The sequence below is a fragment of the Gobius niger genome (genome assembly GCF_951799975.1).
Source record: "Gobius niger genome assembly, chromosome: 19".
NCBI classification, from domain to species: domain Eukaryota; kingdom Metazoa; phylum Chordata; class Actinopteri; order Gobiiformes; family Gobiidae; genus Gobius; species Gobius niger.
The window spans coordinates 22,098,987-22,116,324 of NC_136870.1; the positions used below are offsets into that span (position 1 = coordinate 22,098,987).

The 17,338-nt window shown below is 41.1% G+C and overlaps 1 protein-coding gene across 1 annotated transcript; it reads right to left on the reverse strand.

The window, feature by feature from the left end:
• Positions 1-3,594: 3,594 nt before the first annotated feature.
• LOC306978366 (NLR family CARD domain-containing protein 3-like) lies at positions 3,595-15,552 on the reverse strand. The gene is made up of 8 exons (XM_079576889.1): positions 15,421-15,552; positions 14,060-14,197; positions 13,913-13,969; positions 9,761-11,531; positions 7,452-7,625; positions 7,127-7,294; positions 5,813-5,859; positions 3,595-4,174 (listed from the first exon to the last, which is right to left on the reverse strand). Exons 1-8 carry the CDS (start codon positions 15,464-15,466, stop codon positions 3,654-3,656), a joined length of 2,922 nt encoding a protein of 973 aa, XP_079433015.1. The 5' UTR covers positions 15,467-15,552; the 3' UTR covers positions 3,595-3,653.
• Positions 15,553-17,338: the final 1,786 nt, after the last annotated feature.

Here is a 17,338-nt window from a genome sequence, read left to right on the forward strand (position 1 = left end):
TACTATTTGATTTTATACATATATATATATTTGTGTACATTTCTTTTGTCTGTAACTTTATTCATTTTAACTATAAATTGCCCTTCAACATTTATTCCTAAGAAGTAATCATTTTTTTCATTTTGTCGCTCCTGTCTGCTACTCCACGTTAGCGCTCTACTAATAACTATCGTCTGAAAGAATAAACTGGATCTCAACATATTCATAATACAGACATTTCTGCAAACGGAAAAACTGTAGGCCTTCTTGCATCGCTTTTATTTTGAAAACCCCAGTGCATACTTTATAATACCACTTCCTGTTGGGATTTTTAGTTTCCCCACACTAGGTAAGATTTAATAGCAATGCGTCTCATGGTTTTACATTAGAATGCATTGGAACGCGGGGCCGTAGTCTTTTGCACTGCTCAACTACAAATTATTATTTATGAAATGAAAGTATCGATACCTAAACGTGAGATACTTTCGATACTGGCGTTATCTCGGTCTCGATCCGCCCATCGTTACTTCCCCCCCCCGAGTGTCTACGATCTTTCCTGCGTTAAGGGACGAGAGCGCAGCCGTTTTTACCCCTCTTAAAGTCCTACATTGTGTAAATAAAATATACTATAACGTGTACAGAATTTAGAGAAAAATCAATTTTAAAAGATCTGCCTCGCGCTGCTCACGGTTTGGGTAAAGCGGTTTGAAATCACGGCTTTTACAGGGAAGCTGGATTTTGATATGTCCACGACATGTGTGATGGAGTGACTGGGTTTTGTGGATGCGTGTGATCATTTCGCGGTCCCGGTGAATTCTCGACAGGAACAGAGGGATCGCCGACACGCACTTTGAAAACATTTCTCCCCCTCCTCATTGAAATTATCGTCTCTTTACAACTTTTTTGTCCCTTTTTTTTTTTCCAACACCGTAGTCGCCCTTCAGTGTGGTGTGCCCTCTGTTCCGACTTCACTGACCCAATCGTTTTGACTGTAACCTTCATTTTCTGAACCTTACTTTCAACTTTTTGGATTTTTTTTTTTTTTTCATTTATTGCCTCTTGGGACTGCTAATAAAATGATTGTTAAAGAGGAAACTTGTGTTGGCGTCTGTTTCGGGGGTGAACGATTTTTTTACTTTGTGCTTCTTAACTGAGTGCATTTTCTCCAGTTCAGCTTTATCCAAATACATAAGGTCACAGTCTATAGGCCAGTGCAAGCCTCATTTGAAAGCTAAGACCGATAAAACATCAAAATTAGTGTTGAAAGCAGGGCCGGATTTAAGTAAAATGGGCCCCGGGGCTAAAGTTTTTTCAGGACCCCCCATAATCAATATTTATTTATATACTGACGAGGACCAGAAAGAGAGAGCGTATCACACAAGTGCTTCTCAAGTCTATACACTGGCTCCTGGTGAGCTTTAGATTTTAAGATTCTTTTACTGGTTTATAAAGCTCTTAATGGCCTTAGTCCTATTTATCTGACATGCTTAAGACCTATGAGCCCTCGCGGACTCTCCGATCATCAGGGAAGAACCTTTTAACTGTCCCTCAGATTCAAACCAACACTCCTGGCTCTTTTAGTTACTCTGGTCCCCACCTGTGGAACAGTCTACCTGAGGACCTGAGGTTCGCTGCGAGTGTTGATATATTTGAAAGGAAACTTAAAACATATCTTTTTAATGCTTTTAGTGAACTGTTTTATGTATTGGGTCTATAGGACATTTTAACAAGTAGTTTAGTTATTTACTCTTCTGGTGCATTTTGGTTTAACAGACCAATAGGTATATATATTTTTTCCCAGTGTCTACTCAATAAAAATGGCTCAGACCTGGTTTAGACCTGGTTTAGATCTGTTTTTTTCTCGTGTAAAAAAAATCATCTGATAAATGTGAGGGCGTTTGCAAAGAGAGAGGGAGCTAGTTTACAGCCCACACTGAGCACGCATTTTTCTCTCTGTGCCCAGGGGCCCTTCATCCTGCTGGGCCCCTGGGCTTAGCCCCTGTAAGCCCCTGCATAAATCCGGCCTTGGTTGAAAGATATATTGTATAATGAGACATGAACATTAAAGATATTAATGTCGACAAAGCAAAATATAAATGATATAGAGGGAATTTTGTTCAATCATTCAGCCCCTAATCTATATGGAGCTTTTTTGGAATTTTTTTCCATCACTTCTTGTTGGGTTTTCATCACATTTTTGCCACACTTTCATCGCTTTTTGTCACTGTTCAGTTGCCCTTTTGTTGTGTTTTTGTTCCACATTATTGTCTATTGTTCATCGCCTTTTTGTAACGTTTTAATCACATTTTCATGCTTGTTTTCGTCACTTTTCTGTTGCTCTTTATTTGGCTTTTTGTTGTGTTTTTCATTGCTGTTTCGTCTCATTATTGGTGCTATGTTGACTCTTTAGTTCAAGAAGCTTTTAGATTTGGGCAAAGCCAAACTGGAGCCATTTCACTCAATGCATAAACCCAGGAATCAAACCCACAACCTCAATTATACAGACCACTACAAAGTTTCAAACTGCTTTAATGGTCATTTAGACACAAAGTCAAGCTTATGTACTTCATATTGTGGGTGAAATGAATGGCAGTAAAAAAAAAACAATAATATAATAATAATAACAACAAATTGGATTCCAAATGTGTCTTGAATACAAATGACAAGTTAGAATAAGGTTTACAAACTTCTCAGAGCCTGTGAGGACGAGCATTAATATTTCAGAGCATGTTGTAGAGTTTCTGGAGGGAAACCGGAGCACACTGGAGGAAACCTGGCTGGCTGCCTTCAGTGCTCCTCTGAAACGGTGCGCCGCCTCCCGGGTTTGTCCTTATAGTTTCAGAGCATGGTGTCCTGCACTGGTCAGCTCCTCCTCCTTCACCTGAGGGTCACCTGTGAATAGAAACACACAACAGTCTTCCACCATCTTCTGGGAGCGAAGCAGACGGATATAGTCCATTGAATTCCCCAGTGAACGTACATTCGCCATATTAGATAATGGCATAGAAGGCTTCTGTGGCTTAGCTGCGAGTCTTGCCCGGATACCTCCAAGTTTGCCCCTTATTTATTTCCTGTAGCTGCCTCTTGTGACGCCTCCACTGTGCTGCAGGTGTGGGGAGCTCTTGGTGCCTCTTCAGTGTTTTAGAAGATCATCAGCTAGTTGTTTGTTACTTAACCAACTGCATTATCTCAGCTTTACTCAAATCTAAAAGTTTCTCGACTGGAGTTTACAGTCTCATTTGAAAGCTAAGACCTACAAAAATTATCTTAATGGATCTTTTTCCTCACGTTGTTGCCGTTTTGTCGTCACTTTTTCCACGATTTTTCATCAAATTTTTGCCACTTTTTGTCAAATTTCATTGGATTATTTTGACGCTTTTTTATTGTGTTTTCATCCTTGTTTACGTCTAGTTTTTTTGTCGCTGTTTTGACACTTTTTTTCAAGCAGCTTTTAGATTTGGGTAAGGCCGAACTGGAGAGCTTGGTTCAGACGGGGGTTAAGAGAGCTGGTTCCTTCATGCAGTGAAAAAAATCTGCTGAACTGTACAAAAAACACATATGTACAAAAGAATCTTGTAAAACAATGTGGAACACAGAAACAGCAGACAAAAAACCCTGCTGTGCCAAGGCAGAGGGAAGCAGCTGCTTGTTTACACGCAGCCATGGTTCTATGTTCAGCACAAGTGAATGCTAGCCCCAATCCAGGCCAGATGAAACGCGGGAAAGACCGGGAAGGCAAAGTGGGCTTCAAAAGTAAAAATATGAAACGATTCGCCTTCACGGAAACCGAAGAAAGACAGTTTTCCCAGGTGCCAGTCCAAAAGCACCCCGATTCTGTTCGACTTCAAAGATCCTGGCACGGCCGTCACCACGCCATTATGAGCCGCCTTGAACCCTTCCCTGTTGCAGTTGAGACCCCAGGACGACTCGTTCTGTCCCAACCGGCTTTCCGCGCCCTCTCCTTCACGGGGCATGCGCGCGTAAGCCACTCCTATGCAAGCGCGCCCGTCGACTTCGGTTTCCCAGTAGCACCGCCCCGTTAGGCCCTTGGTGCACAAAACCTGATTCCAAAAGCTGAACCTCTCATTCGGGATGGGGACGGCGGGATTCAGCTCCCGCGTGGCTTTTCGGTTTCGATCCGAAAGAGTAAGGTCTTTGTGGGACGTGGCGGGGTCCAGGGTGAGATGAACGGCATCTAAACGGAAAAAAAAATATCATTAGGTTATTAAGATGCAATTCTATCATTATTCCCCCGAGAATCACCACAGAAAAATGAACCACTAGCCACTGCCCACCCCTGCTGTATTTTGTATTATGCCCCTAGAGGCCATGAGCGCTACTGCAGGTGTCGTGGCATGTTGTGTTTTTTTACTCATTAATTCTGTCTGTGAGAGTAAATACTACGCTGACCAAAAAGACAAAGGAAGAGAGGGGTATTCTACATCCAATTACACAATGGAGATATTTTTTTCACTCAAACTTGGCTGTAAATACTGTTTAAGTGGTGCTTGCCCGCAGTTAGCTGTGCCCGTTAGCCTGCTAGCTTCTTCTTCTTGGTTCCATTAGTGTGTATTGGTGACTCCGACCCGGTGGCAGCGGAGTTGCAATTGTGGTTTTCTGGCCAGAGACACCAGGGGGAGATGAAAGACCCCCCAATCATCCCATTAACACTTGTATTACCCACAGAGGGACTACGGAAAGGATTTATTAACCTCTTAACTTCCGCCTGAACCGAGAGGATCTTTTTCCTCACGTCATCAGATTTTTTTTCCATCATTTTTTTAGTTGGGTATTCAACTCATTTTTTTGTCATTTTTTGTCACATTTTTGTCATTTTTTCGTACATTTTTCATCACATTTTTGTAATTTTTTGGTCAATTTTTTGCCATTTTTTGGTCCATTTTTTGTAATTTTTTTGTCAAATTTTTATGGCATTTTTGTCATTTTTTTGTCATTTTTGTATCAAATTTTTGACATGTTTTTGTCACATTTTGTCACATTTTTGTAATTTTTTTGTCACATTTTTGTCATTTTTTGGTCATTTTCTGTCACATTTTTGTCATTTTTGTCATTTATTTGGTCACATTTTTTTGTCAAATTTTTATCACATTTTTGTCATTTTTTTGGTCATTTTTCTGTCACTTTTTGTCATTTTTTGTCACATTTTTATCACATTTTTTGTCATTTTTGTCATTTTTTTGGTCACATTTTTGTCCTTTTTTTGTCAAATTTTTATCACATTTTTGTCATTTTTTGGTAACTTTTTTGTCATTTTTCGTCAATGTTTTGTCAATTTCTTTTTGACATTTTTGTATCAAATTTTTGACATGTTTTTGTCACATTTTGTCACATTTTTGTAATTTTTTTGTCACATTTTTGTCATTTTTTGGTCATTTTCTGTCACATTTTTGTAATTTTTGTCATTCATTTGGTCACATTTTTTTGTCAATTTTTTATCACATTTTTGTCATTTTTTTGGTCATTTTTCTGTCACATTTTTGTCATTTTTTGTCACATTTTTATCACATTTTTTGTCATTTTTTTGTTACTTTTTTGTCATTTTTCGTCAATGTTTTGTCAATTTCTTTTTGACATTTTTGTGACATTTTTGCCGCTTTTTCATCAATTTTTCGTCACTTTTTTGTCAATGTTTTCTCACTTTTTTGTCACATTTCCATCATTGTTTTCGTCTCAGTTTTGTTGCAATTTTCACAGCTTTTTTCCAGAAGCTTTTGGACTGGGGTAAAGCCAAACTGGAGAAAATGTGCTCGGTTCAGGTGGGAGTTAAGGGGTTAAGGTAAACAAGTTACTGCTTTAAAATATGGTGACTTACATTTCTTTGGGCCTGGTCCTATTCGGGATTCGCTGCACCCTTCAGCACTGGAAACAAAAGATTTAGAAAGAATGAGGAATGATTAGCAGTGGAGGTTAAACCAGGTTAACAAATTCAACGTCTGGTTTAGTAGCAATATCAACAACTTGCTAGGGCTGGACATTGGGACAACATATCTAATGGATCTAATGCTGATCTAATGATAGCAATGAATGTTTACTGGAACATAAATATTTGAGAAAAGACTGTAAATTATTACAAGAGTCTCATGCATTTCAAAGAGCAGCTGGTATTTACTGCTATTGGCCAGTTTTATCCATTCATCCATCCATCCACCCATTCATCCATCAAATTTTAATGGCCGTAGTTAGCAAGTCAAAGGTTGCTATAGTTGGTATGACTAACTGGACCCTCCGTTATTCTTGGATGACAAGCCGTGACCCAAATAAAAATTATTATATATATATTATATATTATATATTATATATATATATTATAGCAAAATTCAGTATTATCCCCCGAAATCATTATTTTATAACTATTAGATAAGCATTTAAAGCTGAAATTATGATAAAAATGGTTTTAGCACCCACACTTTAAAAATGTTTACTGGGAAAGGCTCGTGACCCACTGAAAATGGTTCAGCGACCCACTTTTGGGTCCCAACCCACCAGTTGAGAAGCACTGATTTAGGTCAAATGTGCTATTGCCATGCCATAGGGATTCCATCCATCCATCCATCCATCCAACCATCCATCCATCCATCCATCCATCCATCCATCCATCCATTTTCTTCCACTTTTCCGTTGCCGGGTCGTGGGGGCAGCTGTTGGAGCTGCCCAAATCTCATTGCACCGGCCCCTCATGGCTCCTCCTGCAGGCGGTGGTCACTGGGTCCACAGAAGGACGGCCTCACAATTAAACGGGCCTGTTGCTCTCTCATGAGGGGCATCTGAACCGCTCTTTGTCTGCCCTGTCACCTAGGACCTGTTTGCCATGGGAGACCCAACCAGGGACACCGACAACAGAGCTCCCAGGATCATTCGGGTGCTCAAACCCCTCCACCACGTTAAGGTGGCGGTTCCAGGATGGGGCCATAGGGATTTATCTTGTAAAATCTTGTAATTTAGACCCCAACAAGCATGTTCTGAAATGCATGTTATTCTTGTACTAGTTCTGCAGCTCATATTTCCGACTTCTCTCAAATGTGCAGGAAGAACCGAGTCTTCAACGTATGCCATAAATCACAAACCAGTATTTTCCCGTACATCGCGCAGTCCTACCATTGATCAATTGCTTTCTATCCTCCTGTACCTGATCTTGCTGAGGCTGCAGTGTGGGTCCTCCGCCAGGACCCTCAGCAGCTGGAGTCCGTCCCGTCCCGGGTGGTTATAGCTCAGATCCAGCTCCTTCAGAACACTGCCGTTCAGAGCGGAGGCCAGGAACGTGCAGCCCCTCTCTGTCACTCTGCACAGGGACAGGCTGCAAATACAAAACACGTGATCCAAATTGAACATGGACATCAGCCATCTCTTACAAACAGCTTGACGTTTACTTCCACAGAGGGAAAGCTGGTGAATGAATAACCCCAGGGCATGATGTAGGACTTTAAAGTGGTGATGCTAGTCATGTGACCCACCCGAGCACTTCCAGGCCACAGTGAGGACTGCTCAGCGCCTCACTCAGCCTCTGCACCCCCTCATCCCCGCAGTCGTTGTCAGACACATCCAGACACTTGAGTTTACACTGAGCGGCGGAGAGCAGAGAGGAGAGGGAGGCGGCACCGAGCTCCGTTAGACCACAACCTTTCAGTCTGAAAAAACAGGGGAGGAAGAGCTTGTTTAGAAACATTTAACAAAGTCATTGAAGTATATGTAGGAGCCGTAGTAACAAAAGTTTTCAAAATGCTGTCATTCTCCTCGCATTAAGGAGAATTTCCTCCTGTGATTTTCAGTGTTGACACATAACTAGGGCTGCAACTAACAATTATTTTGTAATCGATTAATCGCTTGGCTGTGAAAGGTGTAGGAAAATGTTCTTTTTAAAAATGTTTTATTTATTACATAACACTGAAGTAGCACAGCTTGAGGATGTGCCGAAGGAGCAAACTTAAAGTAAATTCTTATTAAGGCTCTTAGCACTAATTCTGCTTTCTGATTGAATGAGACACACAGATATTCATGAAATTTACACTGTACAAAGCACTTAACCTCTTCAGTGTAATGCAGGGATGTCTGAAGTTTTTCATTAGTGGGCAATAGGTCGAATGCAGAACTGTTTTTGCATGAAGAAAGTTTGAAATCAAATCTATGTAAATATGACTGACTTACTTCACACCAAATATGGCCCCACGTTACTATCCTCTGGACCCAGATAATTTTGAGAAACATTATGACACACAACAGTGGCTTAAACAAACAACAGTGGCTTAAACTGTCGATAAATGCTGGAAATATTGTTGATTAATTCATATTTCTTGGTGAAGGACCACCACAACACCCTCTTTAGTCAATGTGGGGATTGTAACTAATACTAAAAGCAATACTTGAGTTTGGGTCAAGTCACTTGTGGCTCCCAATCTTTTGCCTTGGACAAAAATCAGGCCATGCAGCAGTCCACTTTTCTATTTTTTAAGAAACAGGTCACTGTTTTTCCATACTGAGATATGTTATTACCTGAGCTTAGACGAGTTGATATGTACCTGTCTGGTCTTTGTGCCCTGGGAGACACTATACTGGGAGAGGCCAAACGCCTCCTGTAGGTAAAAACCCTTTTGCCTTGTGATGAAGCGAACCCAATATTTCACGGCTGTACAGTTCCGTCAACGTTTCAGGACAATCGTATAAAAAATGATCAGCTGCTTCTTCCCCAAACCAGCGACATACGAGACTGTATGTGTAAGGACATGTGCGCGACATTATCCTGTTGAAGTGATTTGGAGGTTGCAAAGAAAAATGACTCTTACATCCGTCTCTGTCCACAACGCACGGAGGAAGTGTTTTTCTGCTACATGGACTTTGGTCTTTACTACTTAGGGAAGTTGCATTAGCCTACACAGTATGAGAGAGAGAGAGAGAGAGAGAGAGAGAGAGAGAGAGAGAGAGAGAGAGACAGAGAGAGAGAGAGAGAGAGAGAGAGAAAGAGAAAGACAGAGAGAGAGAGAGAGAGAAAGAGAGAGACAGAGAGAGAGAGAGAGAGAGAAAGAGAGAGAGACATAGAGAGAGAGAGAGAGAGAGAGAGAGAAAGAGAGAGAGACATAGAGAGAGACAGAGAGAGAGAGAAAGAGAGAGAGACAGAGAGAGACAGAGAGAGAGAGAGAGAGAGAGACATAGAGAGAGAGGGAGAGAGAGACAGAGACATATATAGAGAGAGAGACATAGAGAGAGAGGGAGAGAGCGAGACATAGAGAGAGAGAGGGAGAGAGAGACATAGAGAGAGAGGGAGAGAGAGACATAGAGAGAGAGAGAGAGACAGACATAGAGAGAGAGGGAGAGAGAGACATAGAGAGAGAGAGAGGGAGAGAGAGAGACATAGAGAGAGAGAGAGGGAGAGAGAGACATATATATAGAGAGAGAGGGGGAGAGAGAGACATAGAGAGAGAGGGGGAGAGAGAGACATAGAGAGAGAGAGAGACATAGAGAAATGTAATAATTCTACACAATTCTAACCTAACAACAAACATTTTATTGTGAGACGGAGCTGGCATGAAAGTATAAAGCATAAATAAATACATTTAAACCTCTGCTAGTCAAAGGTTACGCGGCACTGACCACAGATCTATGGCCCTTCACCCTGTGTACGCTTCAATATGCGGCCCCCAAGTAAAAAAAAAAGTTTGGACACCCCTGCTTTAGGGGAACTATGACTACAATCTGTGAATCCATTCGGAACAAGCTCAGTTGCACAATGAATGGGCGTCCATAACACGTTTAAACGCTCTGTACTCACTTTGCTATTTGCGCTGCTTTGACGACCGGCAGCATCCGCAGAAGCCCCTCCTGCGATCGCGCGTAGTTCCCCAAGTCAAACTCCTTCAACTCTTCGTCCGACGTCAACAACACAAACACCAGCGAAGCCCATTGAGACGGCGTCAGCGTGGTCCTGCTAACGCTTCCTGCCTTTATAAAGCTCTGAATCTCCTCCACCAGAGACCTGTCATTCAGTTCATTCAAGCAGTGGAACAAGTTGAGGCATCTGTCGGGAGGTGGGCCCATTTTTATTTTGTCCTTAATGTGCTTGATGATCTCTCCTCTTGTGTTTGCGCTTGTCCTGTTCTTGATCATGAGCACATGTTTCATAAAAGAGCAGTTCGCCTCTTGAGATAGCCCAAACAGAAATCGCAAAAACATGTCGTAATGCCCGTTGCGGCACTGCAGCGCTTTTTCGACCGCTTCTTTGTACAGGATGATTTCAGACGACTCGCGAAGCAACAATCGCGTGACGGATGACCTCCTGATTAAGACGTTGATGTTTTCGTTGTGGAACGTGAGGTAAACGTACAAAGCGGCGAAAAACTCCTGGACGCTGAGGTGGACGAAAGAGAACATCTTCTCGCCGGAAAGTGCTGTTTCGTTGTTGAAAATTTCGGTGTAGATTCCCGAAAACATGGATTCTTGCTCGCCGCTGATCCCGTGCACTCTCAGATCGCTCTCGTAGAAAACCAAGTTGCCTTTCTCGAGCCCTCTGAACGCGAGCTTCCCCAAGGCGATCAAGTTGGCGCGCAGGCTCTCGGAGATGCCGGCTGTGCTTCTTTGCAACCTCTGCTTCATCTTATCGATAAAAAGAGCTAAAAAGTGAACGTACATTTGCGTCACAGTTTTCGGTAACTCTTTGACGTCATTTTTTACCAAGACGTTAGCGGCCATCCAGCAAAACACGGGGATGTAGCACATGATGTAGAGGCTCCTGCAAGACTTGATGTGTGAAATGATCTTATTAGCGATGGTTTTGTTTGGGATTTTCCGATTGAAATATTCTTCCTTTTGCGGATTGTTGAAACCTCGAATTTCTGTCACCAAGTCAATGTACTCTCCGGGAATCTGGATGGAAGCGGCTGGGCGCGACGTTATCCAAATCGAGCAGACGGGGAGCAGGCGTCCCCGGATGAGATTGACCAAAAGGACTCCCAGGCAGCTAGGTTCCTTCACATCGGACAGAATCTCGCAATTTTGAAAGTCTAAGTTGATTCTGCTTTCATCCAAACCGTCTAAAATGATCAACGTCTTCCATTTCCTGTTGGCGAGAATCCACAATCCTTTCATTTCTGGGAAAAATCGACTCAGCAGCTCCTCAAAGCTTAATTTTCTGTCTCTCATCAAATTCAATTCACGCAGACTCAGCGGAAACACAAAATCGAAATCCGTGTTCGCTTTACTTTCAGCCCAATCCAATGCAAATTTATTGGTCGCCACGGTTTTGCCGATGCCCGCTACCCCTCTTGTGAGTACAGTCCGGACCGGGTGCTCAGTCCTCGGTTCGAAAAGGTTATTGCAGTGAACGGATTTCTCGTCGGACACCTTGGATTTCGTGAGTGCCTCGATTTGCCTGATCTCATGCTCCTGGTTGACCCCTCCTCTTCCTCCTTCGGTGACGTACAGTTCGGTGTAGATGCTGTTTAGAGACACTTTGCTGTTCTCATTGGCCGTGCCTTCATTCAAACAGCTGAATGTCCTTTTGAGGGAAGCTTTGAGGTTCTCCCGGCAGTCTTCAATCAACAGGCCTAAAAGACAAAAGGCGTCAGTAACTTTGTACGAGATGAAAATGAGATGAAATAAAGGTCTTCTAACCCCGTCCTTTGTCCTTCTCTTAGACCAAGAAACGTCATGTCCTCTTTTCTAAAGAGGCCCAAAGTAAAGCACAACACTGGAAACATGACCATCTTAAAGGAGAGAAATGGCTGAAAAATGCTTGAATTAAAGATCTTCTATGTTGAATTTGAGTCTATTTTGAACTAATCCAAGACACAAATGTTAGCGCCAATGGAACAAGAATAAAAGTTGAAATCAGACAAATTATTGTTTTTCGCTTGAAAGGACACAAAATGATCTGAATCAAGAGAATAACTACTACTAAAGGTTTTATCTCGTCTAAGACCAGACCAAATCTACTCAAACCTTAGATTTAATCTGTTCATTCATGTAGATTTATGTCATTTCTTCCTTCTCTCAAATGCCAGTGTTGTACATCATATATGACCTCATTGGGTGTATTAACATTATTTACACCCTTTTTTCTCCCATTTAACTCTGATAATGTTAAAAGTTCTCTCTGATTTGTGTAATAATGTTTCTCAAAATCATCTTGAGGGCCAGAGGTTCTGTGCTGGAGGGCCGGATTTGGCCCCCGGGCCTGACGTTGCCTACCCCTGGGCTAAACTGTCTGCAATACTACTTTGAACCACTAGATGTAGTCAAAAGCAATGTTGTATATGCTGCTCCCAAGCCACTTCAAGCACTCTGTATTAGCCTCTTCATTTTCTCCAGTTTGGCTTTACCTAAATCTATAAGCTTCTTGACTGGAGAGCTATAGACCACTGTAACACCTCATTTTAAAGCTAACATCTACAAAACGGATCTAAACTGATATTCTCCATGGTTGTCTTTTTCATCTCATTTTTGCCACTTTTTTGTTGAGTTTTTGTCCATTTTTTTGCTGCATTTTCATCATTTTTATTTTGTTTTGTGGCTTTTGTGTCTGTTTTTTGTTGCTTTTTTTTGTTGCATTTTCATCCTCGTTTTCCTCTAGTTTTTGTTGCTATTTTGAAGTTCTTTTCAAAAAGCTTTCAGATTTGGGTAAAGTCAAACTGGAGAAAATGTGTTCGGTTAAGGCCCGGGTAAAGAGTTTCAAAATTGATGAAAAAAAAAAAAAAAAGCCGCAAAAAAGCCATAAAAGAGCAACAAAAGCATCTCGAAAAAACACGACTAAAAAAAAGCATTTAAAAAGATGATGAAGGAAGCAAAACTACAAAAAAAACAAGACAAAAAAGAGGTTTACGATCAGTTTTGTAGCACTTAGCTTTCAAATGAGACGTTACTCTGGCCTATGGGCGTGAGCTCAAGTCGAGAACCTTTTAGATTTGGGTAAAACTGAACTGGAGAAAATGCACTTGGTTAAGGCAGCGGGATAAGAGGTTAATCCGAGCTATATATGAGCGGTTCTCAAACTGTGGTGTGAGGTTTTTTTTTTCTAGTTTAAAGCCACACCGTGTAACATTTCACCCAATTAACCTGTTGCCTGCCATCCAGTCTGATCAGAGGCTTAGATTAAGGTTTGGAACGGCAAATTGCGTTTTTACTCACACATATTTTTAGAAACTAGAAGGTCTTGGCTTTCAAATGAGACATCACCCTGTTTTATAGGCTGGCATATAAACTCTCCTGTAAATACGCTTTGAGATTTTTGATATGCATAATTGGAGAAAATAACTCTTACCCTCACCCTGAGATGGTGCATAACAGGTTAATAGTATTTAATACATTCATTCATTTTATTACATACATTTTTATTGTTGATATACCTGGGAAAAATAACATAAAGGCATAAGTCTTTGCTGTGAGCGGCTCATCTCTCCTGAGACTTGACTCTACTGGGAATGTCTCCAGCTCGTTTCCATGGAGATGTCCATTAAAGGCAGCCAAATATGAGACCCACTGCAAAAATAGCTCTTTCTTTATCTTGCTCTGTTTTAGATCCTGTTTTGATCTAGGCCCGGTGTTCGAATACTTTACGAGTATCATGGTACTGTTTAAAGGGGCTAGATGCAAGTTCGCCATTTTATGCTCACTACTGCCACCTCAGGTCATACATGTAACTGCACCTTCTATATTAAGCTCATGCATGACGGCAATTCGGACCCGAAGTAATACAGTTTTGGGTGACAGTGTAGGATTTTAGCAGCAGTTGTGGTCAATAGATCTGGGCTCATTCTACACATTAAGACATTGTTGGAACATGTAGGGGGAGGAAAATACATACTTTAAACATTTCTAAACTCTGTATAGTCCCTTTAAGAACCACTGGGCAACAGTAATGAATTATGTTTATAAAGAAGAAATCCAAATCGATGATCGTACAATGATAATTTAAGGGAAAGTCACTCACGTTCAAGATCCAGTTTCACTTCCTCGTCATTATTATTATTGCTGTAGCATTGTTCCTCTGAAAACAGAAATCAGCCGTGAGAAAACACAGCATTAGGCAACTTTAAGTCAAAACCAGCAAAGAGAAATAAGCCTTGAATCTAAATACCTGGTGCTTTTGTGTTGACGCTGATGTTTAAGTTCTCGATGTGTGAGCCGAACACAGAGGGAGCGATGATGCTGGAGTGGGACTCGGCGGATAAAGTGGGCTGAAAGTGGTTGACCATCGAGCGGAGGGCGGCCACCACTGGAGAGAGAAGGGGAGAGAGAAACTTTTATCAAAGATTAATGGTGCAGTCGGTCACGGCGGATGTGGTCAGACGAAGGATTTAGTGTAATTTGACCACAACCACATCAAAATATCCCACAAACACACTTAAATAAACACTGACACCCACTTAATGGTTTTATGGTAACTGAGAGCAATATATAGCATGTTTTTATTTTAATTTTTTAATCTTACTTACTATTCTTCATTTATTTATTTATTCAGTGTAAATTGTAAATTATGATGTCGCATTCAGTGGTACATCCCAGTGTCCAGTGTTGGTTAGAAACATGTTATGAATTTGGACCACAACTAATATTTAAAGGGGCTAGATGCAAGTTAGCCATTTTTATACTCACTACTGCCACCTCAGGTCATATCTGTAACTGCAGCTTCTATATTAAGCTCGTGCACGATGGCAATTTGGACCCCTGGACACCTTTTTGAGTGACAGTTAATGATTTTAGAGGCAGTTGTGGGTCTGAGCTCATTCTACACATTAGGAAATGGCTGGAACATGTAGGGGGAGGGAAATACATTATTTTAACATTTTTCAACTCTGTATAATCCCTTTAAACTTGAAACAGTGAAACAGTAGGGGAAAAAATGAATTTACAAAATATAGGAAAGTCCGTGAAGTAGTGCCATATGATCGAAAACAGTTTCATTTACAGTAATACCGATCTACATTGAGTCTTTCAGTTTGCTCTTTAATTATGTGTATTAACCTCTTAACCCCCGGCTTAACCGAGCGCATTTCTCAAGTTCACCTTTACCCAAATCTACTCTATCTAAACTGATCTCAATGCATCTTTTTCCTTGCGTTGTTACTGTGCTGTCATCGGATTTTTGCCACTTTTTCATCGCTTTTTTTTTCCGTCTTTTGAGGCTCTTTTTATTGCGTTTTTGAGCCATTTTGGTAACTTATTCATCTTTATTTTTTTCATCACTTTTCTTGCGGTTTCATCCTTTACTTCCTTTTGTTTATGTCACGATTTTGGCACTTTTTTTCCCCCAGAGGATTTTTGATTTAGGTAAAGCCAAACTGGAGAAATCTGCTCGGTTCAGCGGTGGTGAAGAGGTCAATAGATTGTCGGAACTTTATGTACTTGGATAAAGCTACATCCTTATTGGGCTGTAAAGCAAAATTTGATTTATTTTCTGTTCCAGCAACAAACAAGTTTTTGAATTAGAAATCTTACCTTCAGAAACCTTGTCTCCAGCCCCCTCATTGGCCACTTTCTCCATTGTTTCCTACTTCAAATTCCTTGCAACCTGCATGCTTTAATCACCGTCGATCTTCATCTAAACACTACCTGACAGAGATTTAGCTGCGTCTGGTGTTGGTGAATATTGCAGCACATGGGTTCTTTTGGCACCTTCCTGTCTGAAAGAAAAGAGTGAAAAACAGGAAGTCTGAGGTTTCTGTCATGCAATTGAATCACTTGCAAAGAATTGAGACACTTTCTGTTTTGATTTCCTCTAAGATGTGAACAGATGGTAGAACGTCGTCTTATAATTGGAAAGCTGAATGTCGTTTCACACTTTACCTGTGTGAATGTTGTGAGTGACGGTTGGGGCTGGTCAATGGCGTGGATTGGCAGCCTGGCCTAAGTCAGTCTGCCCCAGGGCAGCGCGGAGTGGAGACTGAACAAATAGTAACTCACAGATGCGGTCACTGGTCTGACTGAAGTTATAGTGTATTTGACAATATCCACAATCGATTAACCTCTTTACTCCCATCTCTACAGGGAACATTTCCCCCAGTTCAGCATTACCCAAATCTAAAAACTTCAAAATAGCGGCAAAGAAGAGACAAAAATGAGGATGAAAATGCAACAAAAAAGCATCGAAAAGCAATGAAAAGTGTCCAAAAAAAGGTGACAAAAATGTGATGAAGAAGTGACGAAAAGCCAACAAGAATTTACAAAAACGCAACAAAAAAGCTACAATAATATGACAAAAAAGGCGACAAGAACGTAGCCAAAAATTAGCGACAAATACAAAAAAGCGACAAAAAAAGCCACAAAGGAGCAACAAAAATGAGATGAAAACGGGAATGAAAACGTGAAAGCAATAAAATACCGACAAAAATGTGATGAAACAAGGGTAAATATGCGACAAAAGGGCATCAAAAAACGTGACAAAAAAAAAAACAGGAAAAAATGACGTAAAAGCAACAAAAACTCAACACAATAGTGACAAAAATGAGACAAAAACAAGGATGAAAATGCAACAAAAGACTAACAAAAAAGCGAAAGTGACAAAAACGTGGCAGTAACACAACGAGAAAGATTTGTTTTGATGAGGTTTTGTCGGTCTTAGCTTTCAAACCAGATGTGAAGCTTTTAGATTTGGGTAAAGCCAAACTGGAGAAAAATGCTCCTGGTTAAGGCGGGGGTTAAGGGGTTAAACCTTCATTCGGATGATTTTTATACATTACACAGCTCAGGCTCACAAACTTGTAAACGAGATGTTGTCTAGAATATATTTGGACTTGCAGTTTCGTATTGTGGCCACATGGTGGAAGCAAACTCAAGGCAAAGCGATGTGTGGCGCTGTACTGTGAAAGTGTATGTAAAAACCAATGCAACAAACCAATGCCAGGGGAGAGTTCAGCTTTTTGACAGTTTTCAGGGATTGACTTTATTACCTCTGTTAGGGAAATGTGTCCCATCAGTGCAACTTATCAGGAGCATCTTCAGCTTGGCTTGGTCAGGACCACAGGGCCTATTGTGCATGTTTAAGGTAACTGGAGCACATTGAGGAAACCTATACAGGCAGATCAACAAATACCTGTTGACATTTATGGTAATGTGGCATTTACAAAACCTTATTTACCCCACCTTTTAAACCTTGAAAAGGATTGTTTCCTGTCCCCAAAATCCTGCAGCAACAGGCCTGCAGAACGAGCCTGTCCTCTAAAACCACTAAGTGAGACATTATTACTGAATTTTGAGACAATAGACGACACATAAATCGCCTTAGTTCGGCTCTGTTGGCTGTGTCGACTGCTAATCTCTGTTCTGTTTTGTCGTGTCCCGTTGGAAAGAGCAGGGAGATCAGACAGGGCCCTGAGTGCTTTGTAATGAGCCTAAATGAGCAAGCCATTGGGACAGG